Source organism: Ceratina calcarata, unplaced genomic scaffold (assembly GCF_001652005.2).
Source record: "Ceratina calcarata isolate Rehan_Ccalc_2016 unplaced genomic scaffold, ASM165200v1 scaffold165.2, whole genome shotgun sequence".
NCBI lineage: Eukaryota > Metazoa > Arthropoda > Insecta > Hymenoptera > Apidae > Ceratina > Ceratina calcarata.
In genome coordinates, this window is record NW_017137815.1 from 513,979 (window position 1) to 528,926 (window position 14,948).

The 14,948-nt window shown below is 42.1% G+C and overlaps 2 protein-coding genes across 9 annotated transcripts; one reads left to right on the forward strand and one right to left on the reverse strand.

The window, feature by feature from the left end:
- Positions 1-182: 182 nt before the first annotated feature.
- Positions 183-4,003, reverse strand: Uvrag (UV-resistance associated gene). 2 transcript variants are annotated; one of them, XM_018037398.2, is made up of 10 exons: positions 3,762-4,003; positions 3,430-3,680; positions 3,170-3,365; positions 2,462-3,049; positions 2,214-2,386; positions 1,914-2,140; positions 1,675-1,845; positions 697-1,587; positions 575-626; positions 183-516 (listed from the first exon to the last, which is right to left on the reverse strand). In XM_018037398.2, the coding sequence occupies exons 2-10, from the start codon at positions 3,532-3,534 to the stop codon at positions 331-333; spliced, it is 2,589 nt and encodes an 862-aa protein (XP_017892887.1). In that variant the 5' UTR covers positions 3,535-3,680; positions 3,762-4,003; the 3' UTR covers positions 183-330. The 2 variants fall into 2 exon arrangements, with proteins under 2 accessions (XP_017892887.1, XP_017892885.1); XM_018037396.2 differs by having other exon boundaries at positions 3,430-3,683.
- Positions 4,004-4,127: 124 nt separating this feature from the next.
- Positions 4,128-14,273, forward strand: cyst (rho guanine nucleotide exchange factor 18 cysts). Of its 7 annotated transcripts, XM_026819844.1 has the most exons (20): positions 4,128-4,283; positions 4,404-4,447; positions 4,625-4,718; positions 6,068-6,424; positions 6,529-6,917; positions 7,060-7,209; positions 7,297-7,490; positions 7,902-8,030; positions 8,309-8,384; positions 8,461-8,587; positions 8,673-8,862; positions 9,681-9,752; positions 10,557-10,610; positions 10,677-11,229; positions 11,309-11,538; positions 11,607-12,148; positions 12,207-12,412; positions 12,491-12,670; positions 12,743-13,449; positions 13,522-14,273. In XM_026819844.1, the coding sequence occupies exons 3-20, from the start codon at positions 4,679-4,681 to the stop codon at positions 13,805-13,807; spliced, it is 4,482 nt and encodes a 1,493-aa protein (XP_026675645.1). In that variant the 5' UTR covers positions 4,128-4,283; positions 4,404-4,447; positions 4,625-4,678; the 3' UTR covers positions 13,808-14,273. The 7 variants fall into 7 exon arrangements, with proteins under 7 accessions (XP_026675645.1, XP_017892881.1, XP_026675644.1 ...); XM_018037392.2 differs by lacking the exon at positions 4,404-4,447 and having other exon boundaries at positions 4,128-4,381; XM_026819843.1 differs by having other exon boundaries at positions 4,404-4,718.
- The last annotated feature ends 675 nt before the right edge of the window (positions 14,274-14,948 follow it).

The window sequence follows — 14,948 nt, forward strand, 5'->3', positions numbered from 1 at the left end:
GTACATGTAGATATCTTTTTTACGCTAAAAATTACGTGGTTGATAAGAGAATGTAGTTATCGGTAATTAACTGAACGATTAATTATACGTTGTACGTACGCGCAATTAATGTTTATTCTACAAGTGTATTTTATACAAACGATAGTACTTCTCTTTTATCGAATTGAAAAATGCGATATAAATTCGTTTAAATATGTTCAACATAATAAAGTACAATCTGTTCAACGAAACGAGGAAACATAATTAGTTGTAAGTATGATTCTATACGTGCACGTGATTTGATCAGTGCACCTCTGGATAATTAATTAAAAATAATACAAGATAACATTTCTATCGCGGTTTCATGACTTTGAAACTGGTCTTTTTGTTAGCCAACGCCTCGGTCCGCGCGTAAACGTTCTCGGAACTCCGTCTGATTATATCTATGTACTCGGTCGACGCTTGAAAATCGCGTTTACTCGTCTCCTCGTAGGATATCAAGTCCGATTTCTGATTTGGTTTCAGCTCTGTTTCCAACTGAAAAGAGTGACTAATCAGACTTGGAACAATGGATAGTATTTGATAAAGATCTTACCGTTGACTCCTTACTAGTGTTGCGACAATTTTTTGAATCCGCCATTTCTTGCCTTTATATTACGAAAAATACAATTGATGAAACGGTGACTAGCACAGTACACTTACGTGGTACACACTTACTTTGAATCGGAATTGTAACGTGTCCGAGATGCTAGGTCAATGTCCTTAGACAAAAATCCTTCAGGATAACTGCAAATGGAGCTTGTCCTCTCTGTTCTTTCATTTTCATCGTAAGTACAACACATTATATCGTCTAGAGACAGACAGGATTTCGCGAACTGTTCTTTATTATATAAAGTCTTTGTTCCTATCGCCGTGTGTTCACTGACATTGTCACTTTGTTCACTAGCCGTAGTTTTAAAATTATCACAGTCATCGGTAGACGACTTGCCATTTTGCAAATGATCCACGACATCGTTTGTAACCGATGTGAGTTCCGCGGCTTCATCTTTCTTATCGTTCAAACTGTCGTCCCCGTTTTGGCTACTGTTCAATGCCATTTCGCAGCTGCTTATAGAGTTCGAGCTTCTCTCTCTCGCGCTGACCGAGCCCTCCAAACCGTCCGTAATGTTCGTCGATTTCGACACCGACGTCGGTATCGTAATCTCGATATTCCTGTCTATGGCATTTTCATCACTTAACCGAGCGGCGTCTTCGACGCTCGGCCCGGTTATATTGCACAGAATAGCGTTGTTCAAAGTTTCGTTGCTACTGTTACTCGATCTATCTTTCGGTAGAGCCAGCGTCTTATCATCTATAGCGCTTTCCTCCGACTTGCAGATTCGTTTAGACTGACTACCTAAAACGAGGGATTGAACGGGTTTGTCCAATCCTTGATCCAACGAGGAGCCCAGAGTAGATTTTATACTCTTTAGTTGGCTCATAGATCGCGAAGGTCGATGACACTTTTCAAAAATTATTTTCTGTATCGGCGGTGTCACGCTCTGTTTGATGTTGGTCACTTCGATATCCAAAGAAGAGGCGGAGTACGTTCGTTTCGAGTTATCAAAACTGGAAATAATTAATAGATTTTCGTTCAAAAGAAACAGAATGGAAATTATAATTTACGCGGATTACGATCAATACTATTTTACGAACTGTGACTGATTCGGTTTGATGTTTATCAACGCAGCAAGGTTCGGAAGCGTCGCCCTTAAATCCGTTGTAGGAAGGCCACAGTACCATCTAAGTTGAGCTATATTTTTATTTAACAGATAAACGGCATAACGAAATTGTAACTTGTCTTTACTCCGAGCGAACAAGGGGAATCTAAAATATTGTAAAATATACAATTAGGTATAGAGATCGGACGATGAAACGAGAAACAAGCTACTTACTGTCTTTCGTTATCCGGTAAATTCTCTGTAATATGATCTATGACCTTGCTACGCGATCCGTAATGTACAATGGGATATCTGGCGGGTATGTTAAGAAAATTGGCGATCATCTGCGTGGTATGGGCCACGAATCCTAACGCTACAGCTACTTCGGTATCGTTTGATAATTCTAAATTCTCACTGTCCGGTAAATGAACGTTGTGTATCCTAAACTTCTCATTACTATCCTGTATCATACATAAGCAGATTGACTTATTTACTTATTTACTCAACGATTTAACTCGATAACTGTGTACGAACCTGAGTTATAGGGTATATTAAACTTAACTCCGAAATTAATTGTCGCCTTCTATGAGCAAGCTGGCTACTCAATTGAACATAATTTTCTCTCGTATCCAATTGATTCTGTCGCCACTCGTGTAGCCTCTCGATATCCTTGTTCAATTCCCGGTACATTTCCATCAAATCCGAACCTACCATTTGAAATATGTTTCAAAGCTGTATCGGCACCTGATTGCTGCATATAATTCTATATAACAATGTAATACCATAATCTTGATTCTCTTCCATGATATTGGAATGCTTCTGATTTAAAATCCTCAATTCTCCCATTTTCTTTGCTCTCTCTTGTTCCAACAACTTCGTTCGGAATTTGGCCATTTCCAAATCCTTTTTTATCTTCAATATCTCGGTTCTTTTTTCTCTATTGACTTTACGAGGCTGGAACAATCGATTCAACGAGGATTGCGGATATTTCGGTGCATTGAAATTATCACCAGACGCGATTCTAGTCCTAAGCGCTTGCACTGATTCCGTTTGCTGTTTCAGGGCTTGCATTTTATTTCTCAAGCTACTCAGTTTGCTCACGGTGTAGCTGTCCCTTATCTCGGACGCGTTTATCTTTATGCCCAGATACCTTTTCAGATCGGGTTGTTCCAGAAAACAGTACAGAGGCGCGAAGAAGCCACCAGGAAATTTAAACACAAGAGAATTCTCCTTTAAAACAACGTCTACATTGTTCGGCAGCTTTGGTCCGATATAAACCAAACCAGTGAACGATACTCCCCATGTGAATACTGTCACGTCTGTAGTTACACTCTCCGCAATTGTTCTTTTCCATAATCTTACGATCACCTCTTTTAAAACAAAAATTTGATATAGTACAAGTACGATTGGAATGAAAATGACATGCAACAAGGAAGCTGTATTTAATCGGTTTGGTCGCATTTAAGGTACTAACAGATTATAAAGCTCACCACTGGCAGTAGAATAACCCGTGGCATGAATAATAGGTACCTCCAGACTTGACCACCTGGGATTTGCATTGTCAATTATTTCACTGGTATACAAGGGAGAGGACATGCTTGTTCTGTGCAAAGTGTAATAGTACCAACAAGCCTCTTTAGATTTTAGATTACATCCTATGACTTGTATCAGATTTCTAAGCCTTAACTGAAAGTTGTATGGATTAGTATCATCGGAATTGTATGTTACAGAAAAATTAGACAGTAATTACTTGTTGGGTAGCAAGAGGAAGCCAGGTCTTGTATCGTGGAACGATGCGAGGTTGCAGGGTTAAATCCAAATCTCTAACAAGGTTTCTTGCCTCTGAAACCTCCATTGTATATCTTCATAATATCGGGCGAGTAATTTCATTAAAAGGACACAGTGGTCTCACGAGATACAAACTCGAATTATACGACGCAAGTTTGTTAATTATCGAGATCGCACTCGTGTTTCACGCACACGTTACACGCGTACATCCACCTGCTGATAATATTTAAATAAGCGATGACAAACTGTCGAACTTCGGATCCCATTAATGCTTTCAGTATTAACGATAATTACGTTTTTAATTGAACGTTAATGTGTTTCAAGACGTTGTCATTTCTCGAGTTTTGACAGTTCCTTCGTTCCTTGGATTCTTTGCATTTGCAGCGACACTTGTGTGACTTATGTGGTGGTAGACAATATACATACATACATTATATACACATGTTTGCATGTGTGTACGTGGAGTTTGATATAATAAGTGTCTGTGATAATTATCATCTTCAATATGCAGCACAACAATAAATTCGTACAAACTATGGAATGTCATCTTCTTTTGTTTGATCTATACTTCTTATTTCTTAAAAATATTTTATAGCTTGTCCTATAGTGATCGTTGGTGATCTATAAGTACAGATCACTGCCTATAGTATAGTTCGACGTTCGACCAGGACCAGTACAAAATGGTTGACGTGCCTTGACTGTCGACTGTACGCGACACGGATCGGTGGTTAAAACATTTTCGTTTCTCTATGAAGGAGCTAGGGACGATAAACCGCGGGCAAAATTAATGGATCTATAAAAATTAGCGGGTTTCGGGTACGTATTCTCCGACGTGTTTAAACAACACCCGTTGTTCGAACAACAAGTCAAGTGTTCACCTGTCAATACGGCTTCCTCTGGCTACAGTAAAGTGTGTACGTCGCGCCCTTATTACAGTGTAAAATACTGCATGCATAACTGGCGTTACCCGTTTGTACGATGTACGTACATCAAGCATTTTCATCCTCTCACGTAATGTTCGCAAGTAGATGCTCACATTCGAGTTTACCTGAGCGTTGAAATTTATATACCTACATGCACCAAGTTTACACGTCGCCTGAGAAATGTTTTCGTAGACATTCAACATCGTTTACAGCTTATGGAATGGAATGTTTCAGTTTACGCCCTCGCAAAATATTAAAATATTCATCCAGTCGTCGTAAATAGAAAAGATGGAAAAACGACAGGAAATACTTGCACCATTTTCATCGGGTGAGTTACCACTAACACAAACGTACATATATCTACGTATACTAAACAGCTTCTCCTTTTTATTATCTGTCAATCTTATTATATACATATACTCGTTATCACTGGCACTGTATGCAATAAAGTGTTTGGAAGAAAATTAATATAACATCTTCAGAATTAAACATCCTGTCTGTATTTTATTTACTAACTCCTACTTTTCTTTTTGCGTAAAATTCGTAGTTAGACTGAAACAGTTGTATACCTCACAACCCTTTTTTCTGTTTTCAAATGAACAATATATTTGAAATTAGTTGAAAAGCAAAGATTCGTTGTTTAGATCATAAAATAGAAATCGAAAATGTTATTCGATCAGAGATCGATGAAGATAGATCTAATTATAAGGATAATTAGATGAGATTAAAACGAAGAATATTGTTCGTACGGGAGTTTGAACGCGGAAGCGAAACGAGTTGAGGATCGAGGGTAGAAAAGCGCGTCCGTAAAGGTATTAGATTGAAGGTTGGAGGTCGGTTAAGTATCGGGGGTGCCTGGAGGAGGCGGGGTGGCACGCGCGGACCAACGGATCAATTCGCGCTTGCCTCGAAGCTACGGGGAAAAGCAACAGTCTGTCTGCCCCTCGCTTCCCGGAAAACTGCTCGGTACAATTTTCTCTTCCCTATTTATCGTTCTCTACCCGGGATAATGACAAACGAGGCGTGGACAAATTGGAATGGAACGTTGCGCGTTAAAATAAGTGTCGCAGCTCGTTAAACTAAACGAGGTTTCTGTCAAATTTTCCTGCCGAGTTGAACGTCGACCTGTTAACAATTGTTCGATTAAACGTGAGAGCGGTGGTGAACAAATCTAAACGACACCGTTTGACCTTTTCTTCTTGCTTGCTGCAGTTCTGCTAAATCGGTAGGACGCTGTTGTCACCGAATTGTGATATCCGATACGCGACCTTGAATTATCCTCCGTGACCGATATTAAAAACTGCGAGATAAAATCGTTAAATCCTCTCGATGGAACGACGATTCACCTTCTCCGCGTTAATGGTTCGAACGTCGGGAACACGGACAGCGCGTTGCAGGACGATTTGACCTGATTTTCATTGAACATATCTCTTCACGTCGACCTGAGAGCAAGACAATTGTTCTCTACATAGTCAATAGGCGCGAGGACATTTGAATATCGGTTTTCACCATATCTCGATGCAGTTTACCAAATGCGAACGCGAGTACGAACCGTCTCTTTTGTTAGGAAACAGAAGATCTTATGATTCTTCCATTATTTATTCTTAAACGCGACACCGTTTGCGCCAGGAGTGAGAATCGATACTTAACATTATTTTTTTATATTATTTACGACAGATGAGTGCCCAAACAGCGGGGAAGACAGCGAAGAGGATGTAATAACCGATTACCTGGGGTCGTCGCATTCCGATTGCGATCGCGTGCCTCTGATTAATGGAGACCTCGCCAGTTTGAATCTACGTGGGAATCTGATTACCGGGAGAGACTACACCAAAGACAATACAGAGAAAACGGCTATCACGATGTCTTCTCACGACGAGCAGCAACAGCAGCAGCAACATCAGCAGCAGCAGCAGCAACAAACGCTGCTCGCGGCGCTTGGCACTAACAATCAAACTCAGCCTAATCCTCTGGTGCCGATTATCAGCGTCACTCCTCATTCCCCCGGTCTCGCGAAGAACTACCCCGTTCTGGGTAAATCCTGTTCATTCTTCACCTTCGGGCACTATACGTTTCACGATACATCGCGGAGGTTTTGTGTGTGGCTTCTGTGGCTAACTATATTCACCCGGTTGCAGAGGACAACCTGCAACAGTTGCATGAAATCCACGACTGCATACAGCGTATGAGAGATCTGACGCTTAGCAGCTGGGGATACAATCATCGCGCTGCTCATAACGACGTACCGCAACGGTTGACGTCGTCTTGTCCATCCCTGTGCCCCTTAACTTCATCTGAGATCGCGAGATCGAACATTAATAACAACGACACGGGCTCCGATCCGGACCTCTTGGCCAACTGTTCGACGAACAGCTCGCCGACGCATTTCCCACCATCGTCGGTAGGACCGCGAGTCTCACAAAACGGTCAAGGTATTGATAGAAGACGCAGCTGGACCGATCTTGAGGACACCCGGTGCGGACGTCGAAGATACTCCGGGCAAAATCATCTGCAAGCACAAAACATGGTTAATATCGCATACACTTGGTAGCATGAATCGTGACCGCTTCGTCCTCGCTTTTTTCATTTCGCTTTATCAACGCTTTCCATTGAACTCCGTTCTCCATGTTCGGTAACTCATTCAACACGTGTTCTCATTACGATTTCAGCGACAACGCAGTATTAGTTTAAGTAGCCTAGACAGTGAAATGGACATAGAGTTACACGGGAAATCGTGTACGAGACCCGTAGGGGTTGGCAGTCGAGCATGCAGATCCCAAGCGAGTACTCATTCCTTGAACGAGGCCGATCTTGTACAGGTAACTCGACAGTTCGCTCAACAGTTAGTCAAATAAAGAAGCGATGTTCCCGGTAAAATATTCATTGAAAATTTCTCTCTTCGGCAGAGCGAATATCAGAAGATAGTTACGAAACGATTCAAAGGTAGTCAACGATTAGCAGACAGTAGTGGTTTAATGCCCGACCTGACGGGCTCTCGTCTACCTCTCCAGAAATCTATATCGACGCCCTCGATCGTTACACCGCAAGTAAACACTCACTTGACTGAGACCGTGACCAGGACCGCGCCGTCTCTCGCAGCGTAAGTCTTTTTTTTCTCGAAAATACTTTTACACTGTACCGCTGGACAAAGATAGATTAATTACAGCTATATAGTGCATTTTAAATGCGTCTTTTATGATCTAGCTTGCAATCTTTATAGCCGTTAGCATAGAACGAAACATGTACAACATTTTTCGAACGCAAACGGTTCGTGCATGATTCGCAAGAGGTTTCCATCTATTTTGATAATTGCTTGCAACTCGTAGACGAATAGCATGATCGCACCATTTATTACATTACATTTAATTATCGATCTTTTAAGGCATACTCTTCTAAGGCTAATTCGAAAAAAGATACACCTTTTGTATATACATATTTTTTATAAAATAGTCGCATACTTTATGTTTGTATTTGACTATTTCCCATTATACACCTCGTGCATGATACGCAGCCGACGCGAAAGAAATGAAAAGGGTAGCGGAAGCGAGACCGAGACCGAGGATCTTCACACGCCTAACAGCCACGAGTTTCATGAGGATCGAGAAGGAACGCCTAACGTTCACGATGAATTGTTAACCGAGTGAGTATTCTTTCTCAGTTTCTCATTTGTACACGAACACACACTTACGCGAACACGCGTTCCGCTAACAAGACGCAAGGAAAACGCCCGGTTTGTACTACTTTGAATTTCATTCGTTTACAAATGCTCTGTTGCGTACGTATTTTTTAGTAATTCTTTTAGTGTAAATACACCCTGGTAACGCTTATAGCTATTTAGTTGTCTTCGACCGCTACCAAATTCTTTCCCAACGCGAATCGTTTTACTTGCATACTATTTATGCGAATGTCATTTTTTAGTGGAACTGCATACGACGATAATCATTCAGAGAAGACTAGAAGAAAACGTGGTTCAATTTTCTTTCGTAAGAAAAAGGTACCTAAGCGCTTAAGAGTTGATAATTTTCCCGGTATTATAGGAACGTCCGTAGTAATAGTCGATGAAATTTCAGGATAAAAGTGGCAAGAAAACTAGTCAGCAACAACATCTATGGTCAACGATGGCTGGATCTCAGGGGAGCTTACTGTGCGACGTTTGCATGAAACAGTCAACAAACAAACCGCTCCTACACTGCGATAGTAAGCGCAAACTTAAATTTACAATACTGTAATTGTGTCTTTGTATAGATCGCGTTAACTAATCGCACGTGATTTTATCTGATAGATTGTGGAGTGTCAGTGCATCAGAGTCAAGGATGCAAGGATCAGTTGGTGTTGGAGTGTGTCAAGTCAAAGCATCACTCCGGGAAAGTAGTCGTGAAAAGCGCGTCGAGTATATCCACGACTTCGAGCAGCTACAACATTAAGAGAGGATCCACCGCCTCGCTGACTCTGTCGACGTCCGGAAGCGGAAGGTAAATAATTTATTTTCCGATCAGAGTCGGAAGCCTATTTTATTCATATAATTTTCCTGCATTGGATCTGCGTGTCTGTGGTTCAAGATTCGCACGCAATCGGCATGGCTAGGCCTTACTGACTTCAACTCGAAAGTTTGCTAAAGGAAACACAAGTTATATACATATACTTACAGTTAGCGCAAGTTCTAGAGAAATTTGCACAGTAACGAACTATTTCTTTTAGTGGCTTATTAGATCTTCACGAGAAAAGATTTGACAATATACTGATCAATTGTTAAACAGAATGATTGAAATAATTTGTTATGTTTCACGTTTTTATTTTGATATTATGATACATATAGAAGGACGAGATAGCTAGAAGAGGTATTGTATTCGCTTGTTACACGGCGGCTTTGGCTGGCTCAAGAAAGGCTTATTATTTCTAATTAATTTTGCGGTTTAGCCGGTAATAGTATGGCAAGCTTTAGCGTGTTCATCCTCACGTTTCTAACTAGTAGAGAAAGAACAGAATATTCGGCTGCACAGGCGAATACTCTGTATCCCCGCTGTTCAACATACAATATACTGCGCTGAAACATCTTCGATCAAAGTTACAAACACTTTATCTACGTGAACTTTTAATTGAAAATGGTCGATCGAATTACATGAGGAGGTGTAAAGAACTAAAAATGAAAACACGTGAATAGACTAAAGAAAAGTGAAGAAGGAAAGGAAAAGAAAACGGTGAAAAACGAACGAGGGTCGCCCTAATGCAGTGTGTGCTTTTTCCTTTCCCTACGTGCATTCCCTCTCGTGCAACCGTTCGATGATTAAAGGGAAATTAACAGCAAGAAAGCGGTGACGAGATACAGCCCTTGGCGGCGAGTTGCCACTAAGCTCGGAGTCAAGTAAGTCGCCCATCACAGAATGTGTTCTGATGTGTTCCTCCTGAATCAGTTGTCTGTCGAAACGTTCCGTTCGTCTGTATCCGATTAATTAAATTCTACGCAGAATGGTAGGACGTTGTCGCCCGCGTCTGTCTTTTGATCACGCACATTGTTTGAGAAAAGAGTTTGAAACAAAGGGCAATTGACAAAATTGCCTTCCTTTGTGTACCAACGGAGACATCGACCTCTTGCCCTTCCCTTGCCTATGCTTCTGACATGCCTGCTTCTATTTTTGTCTCTTTTTTCGACGATATACTGTTTGTCTACACTTTCATACCACAAAACTTCATTGTATACTCGTAAACGATCGAATACCCACTTTGTTAAGTATTTTATTCAAAACTGAATATCATTGATCCACATTCTTCTTTCATCTTTGACTCTCCTCTGTTCACGACATAAACTCGTAGCCTTGTCTTTCTCTTTCTCTTTCGCTTTCATACTGCTATAGACCACTCATGATTGTTGTTCGAGAATTTTGGGTCGAGTATCCATTCTCTTCTTTGTTACATTGCAAGCGATCAAGTATTTATCATTTGTATTTGTAAACTCATCGATAGCATCGATCACAAGAACCTGAATTCTAAGTAATTATCGCCATATACTTATATAAACAGAACATAGGTGCTGTTTTCCTGATCATTTTTATATTGAAGGTAACAATCGTAACGACTTAAAGGTCGATACGAAAAGAATATGCAAACAAGTTGATTTTCATAGGAAAGGATAATTCTTTTTGAAAGCGAAATCATCTTTTTCTTTCAGTCAAACGATAAACGAGGAGAAAGACGGAGACGGACAGCATCGCGATATATCCAGGTTCGTGGACGCTTGCGATTCTTTCGACAAAATTAGGCAAACTCTGATCGAAATACGGCGTTATAGCGGACTGGACGGGTACGATGTCGGCGATGACTCGTATCAATTCACCGTCGGTGATCTAGAAGGTTTGGATCCCGAGTTGGGCTTGGCCAAAGAGGAACCGGACTCCTGGAGTGCCACGATCGGTCACAGCATCGCATTGCGGCTCGTCGACAATTGCGAACGGAAAGTCAAAAGACAGGAACACATATACGAGTTCGTACTTACGGAGAAACACCACTGTCTGGTGCTGCTCGCTATGGAAAGGATCTTCGCGGAAGGTTTACGTCGTCATTTTCGTCTGGGTCAACCAGATTTGGAACGGATGTTTCCAAGGCTGCGTGATCTCATCGACATCCACTTACGATTTCTACAAAAGCTGCGCAGGCGACAGAACGCGCACCCCGTTGTTCCTACGATCGCCGATATACTCGTCGATCAATTCGCCGGGGAGAACGCGCAACGCATGAAAAGTGCCTACGGGGAATTCTGCAGTCGTCACCGCGACGCCGTCGAGGCTTACAAATATTATCTGCGCCACGATCCTCGATTCGCGCGGTTCGTTCGTCAATGCCAGGTAGCTACATCGATTATCTGTCTCGTGCTTTCCTCTTAATTTTGCCTGATCGATCTAACGATCGACGATGTTCCTACAGTCGCATCCTCTGCTCAAGAAAAAAGGAATACCTGAGTGTATATTGTTCGTTACTCAACGTTTAACCAAGTATCCACTGTTGGTCGAGCCGTTGATAAAAACGGGTATCGCGCAGGACGAGAGCGAGGATCTACGGAAAGCCTTGGTACTTGTTAAAGAGATCTTGGCCGACGTGGACGCGTGCGTGGCCGACAAGGAAAGGGAAGATAGGAAGCTGGAAATCTACCACAAGTAAGAAATCGTTTATCTTTCATTTCTATCTTCTTAAAGTTATTGATAACGACTAACGTTTGATTCAGAATCGATGCAAAGTCTTTCGCAACGTATCGTGGCGTAAAATTCAAGAAATCCGACATCATGGCGTTCAACAGGATCCTGAAATTCGAGGGTACCGCGTATCTAATGCAGGGTCGCGGAAAAATGACTGCCATCGTGGTGGTCGTTCTCTCCGACATACTGTTTTTCCTCGCCGAAAGAGACCAGAAATATACGTTCTTCGTTCCTGACAATAAGGCCGGCATCGTGTCGCTGCAGAAGCTGCTGGTACGCGAGAAGGCCGGTCAAGAGTCTAGAGGAATCTATCTGATAAGCAGCAATCCGGCCGAGCCTGAGATGTTCGAGTTGAAGATCCAGAAACCGAAGGACAAACATCTGTGGATACAGGCGATCCGATCGGCTGTCGAAGCGTGTCCGCAGGAATCGGAGAACGAGATGGATGCGTTAACAGAGAACAACAATAGCGAGCTGAGAGATACGCGTTCATCCTCCATATCTTTACTTTCTGTCGAAGTGAGGCAACGTTTAATCAAGACTAAAGAATCGCACGTTTTAAAGATAATCGGTACGTAGAACGTTTTATAATTACATATACCATCTTGCTCATTGTATTGACGCTATAGGTGAACTACGTAAGAAGGATGCAGAACACGCGATGCTCTTGGAAGAGAAGATCAATCTGCAGATGCAGCTTTTGCACGCCGCGAACATTTGGAGCGGGAACGAGAGCAGCGACAACGAGAGAGTAGAAAAAACCGATAAAGAGATTCCAGATTACACGAGATTGGTTCATAATGAGGGAACGGATACTACGCAACTACGGCAAGAGGTCTGCATCTTTATTTTCTTCTTTTACATGAACATTATTACTAAAAACAATTGAAACGAAATAATCTTTTGTTTTCAGGTGATCACGGTCATTCAAGAGGCTACGAAACTCGCAAGTTCGCTGTCGTTCACCGCGGGTGGTGCTACGCTGTCGAGAAGTTTGAGTTCCGCAGGAGAGCGACACAGCGAAGCCTATGTTCCGCCTTCTCTCTGCGTTCCGCGAAGAGCCGAAACGTTCGCCGGTTTCGATCACAACAAAGTAAGTGTATAGTCGTTTTGTTGAGTCATACGCGTCACTTGTTATATTACACTAATCGCGATTTTTTTTTAGGAGAAGTATCCGTTACGAGAATCCACGATGCACTCCGTGATATCCCTTCCGAAAGTCGGCGAGTTTACAAAGGATAGTCCCGAAGAAAAGGATAACCAGGAGTTAGAGACGAATAAAGATCAACAGTGGGCCGCGATACGTTTGTCTCATCACATTTACAGGCTGGTCTGTATAATCAGCAATCAGATGACGACGATCGACAGCCTGCAAGCTCAATTAGCCGCGTGCAAAGAAGGTAGCATGGGTAAATCTAACAACAGGCCGAATCCGAATCGTCAGCTGGAAGAATTGCGAAACTTACAAGATCAATTAAGCCGAGAGAAGGCGGCGTTTCGAGCTCAATCCCAGCAAGAACAGAAGCAGCTAGAGGAGGAACGCGCCGAACTGGCGAAGCAACGCGAGCAATTGGCAGCGGAGAAGAATGATATAGCGCAGCAACGCGATCAATTGTACCGACGATTGGAAGCTTTGGAGCGTCAAGGAGTCACGTTAGTTACGGGTTCCGCCCCTACTTCCACTACCATTCATCTTTCTCATATGACACAGACTGGGACTGACACGGTGCAAGCGCGAAAATCGCAACCAGACGCCAAGAGAATACCGTTGAATGTAATCAGTGCTACCAGTCAGCGAAAAGTGCAAAGTAACCTTCCGGTGAAACAGCAATTGCCTTTGAAACTCGCTAGCGGAAGCAACAATAATACTAGGTAAATGTAAAAGAGTGTAATTTCATAGCCGTGTGGTCGATATTAACCGAAAAACCTTCTCGTTTAAAAAAGGAGTGGAAGCACGAGTAACAACAGTCCCGATCGACATTCGCGAACTGGAAGCAGCCCAGCGATCGTGACCACCGGCTCCACGTATTCCTCACCCGAATTGGGAAATAATCATGCTGGCACGAGTCAGACTCATTCGTCGAACCGTTCCTTACGGATCACGCGATCACCACCGGAGTATTCGCACCAGCAACAGCAGCAGCAGCATCAACGTGTTGAGCATCATCAACAGCAGCAGCAACAGCAGCAGCAGCAGCAACCGTTGGAAGAGGAAGTCATTTTTTTCTGACGTTTCTTTCGTTTCGGCCGGAAGCATTCGCGATCTTCTCGTCCCAGTACCGGCGATGCCACTCCAAACTCCATGCTGACCCCATCGCGTACTCAATCGAAAGATGCTCAACCCAGAAGTCGGGTCAAGTCGTTTTGACTTTCAACGTTCTCTCGATAAGGAAACAGCTTCCACGCGATTAAGCAAGTACTGCGTACTTCCAGGTACTCTCCAAATTATATTCTGTTTTCACTTTCCCATACGTGCTCATTTTCAAGGTCGTCAACAATAAAAAACGTGACTATAAGTAAGAAAAGAAAGAATGCATACACGTTGCCGATCGATAAAAATCACTGAATGAATAACGTTACTTTTTAACTGCTACCGAGGGCAATAATATATCATTTTTACGCGAAATTTCATCGATCAGAACCTATTATAGAGGAATATATAAGAATATCGTAGACAAATAAAGAACAAAAAAAAAGAATTAGATTTTAGTTATAGATCAGCCGATCTTAAAAATCTTTTACTCGCTACCGTTATCAAGCCGACTGAACAGTTTTAGAGACACGATTTTAGATGAATCTTTTAAACAAATGTTTTAGCTTGCTGAAGGAAATATGATCGCGTTGAGACTGCGTATACACGACGGACGTACGTGTATAGAAAGAAACTACTCTTTTTCATTACGTACGTGCGAAATCGCGCATACGTAAACCTCGTGGAAACTGTGTGTATGCGCCCGTGCGTGCATGCATGCATGCGCTACGTGTGAATGAAGGGATGATCGTGGTAACTATTCTTAACACACCGTAACTTTAAAAGTATTTTAATACGTGCTAAAACGACATGGTAAGATTTATCATTAATTAACTATAACGCATTGCTATTTTACGTGTGCCAAGCCACGAAGTTCACCTTCTATTAACATTCCGTTTAAACGAACGTGCGAATCAGTTTGTATTATATTTTCGGATCTAGATCGTGATCCAACGTACATGTATTTTACATTCGATCATTTTTTTTCTTCTCAGAGATTATTCACTGCCACCTCTTCTTTTTAACGATTTACAACCTGTTTTATTTATTGATATTTCTCGTCTGGTTTTCCGCGGTAATGTAAGCTCTTCCAGAGAAAGTATTAAGTACGCAAAGAATG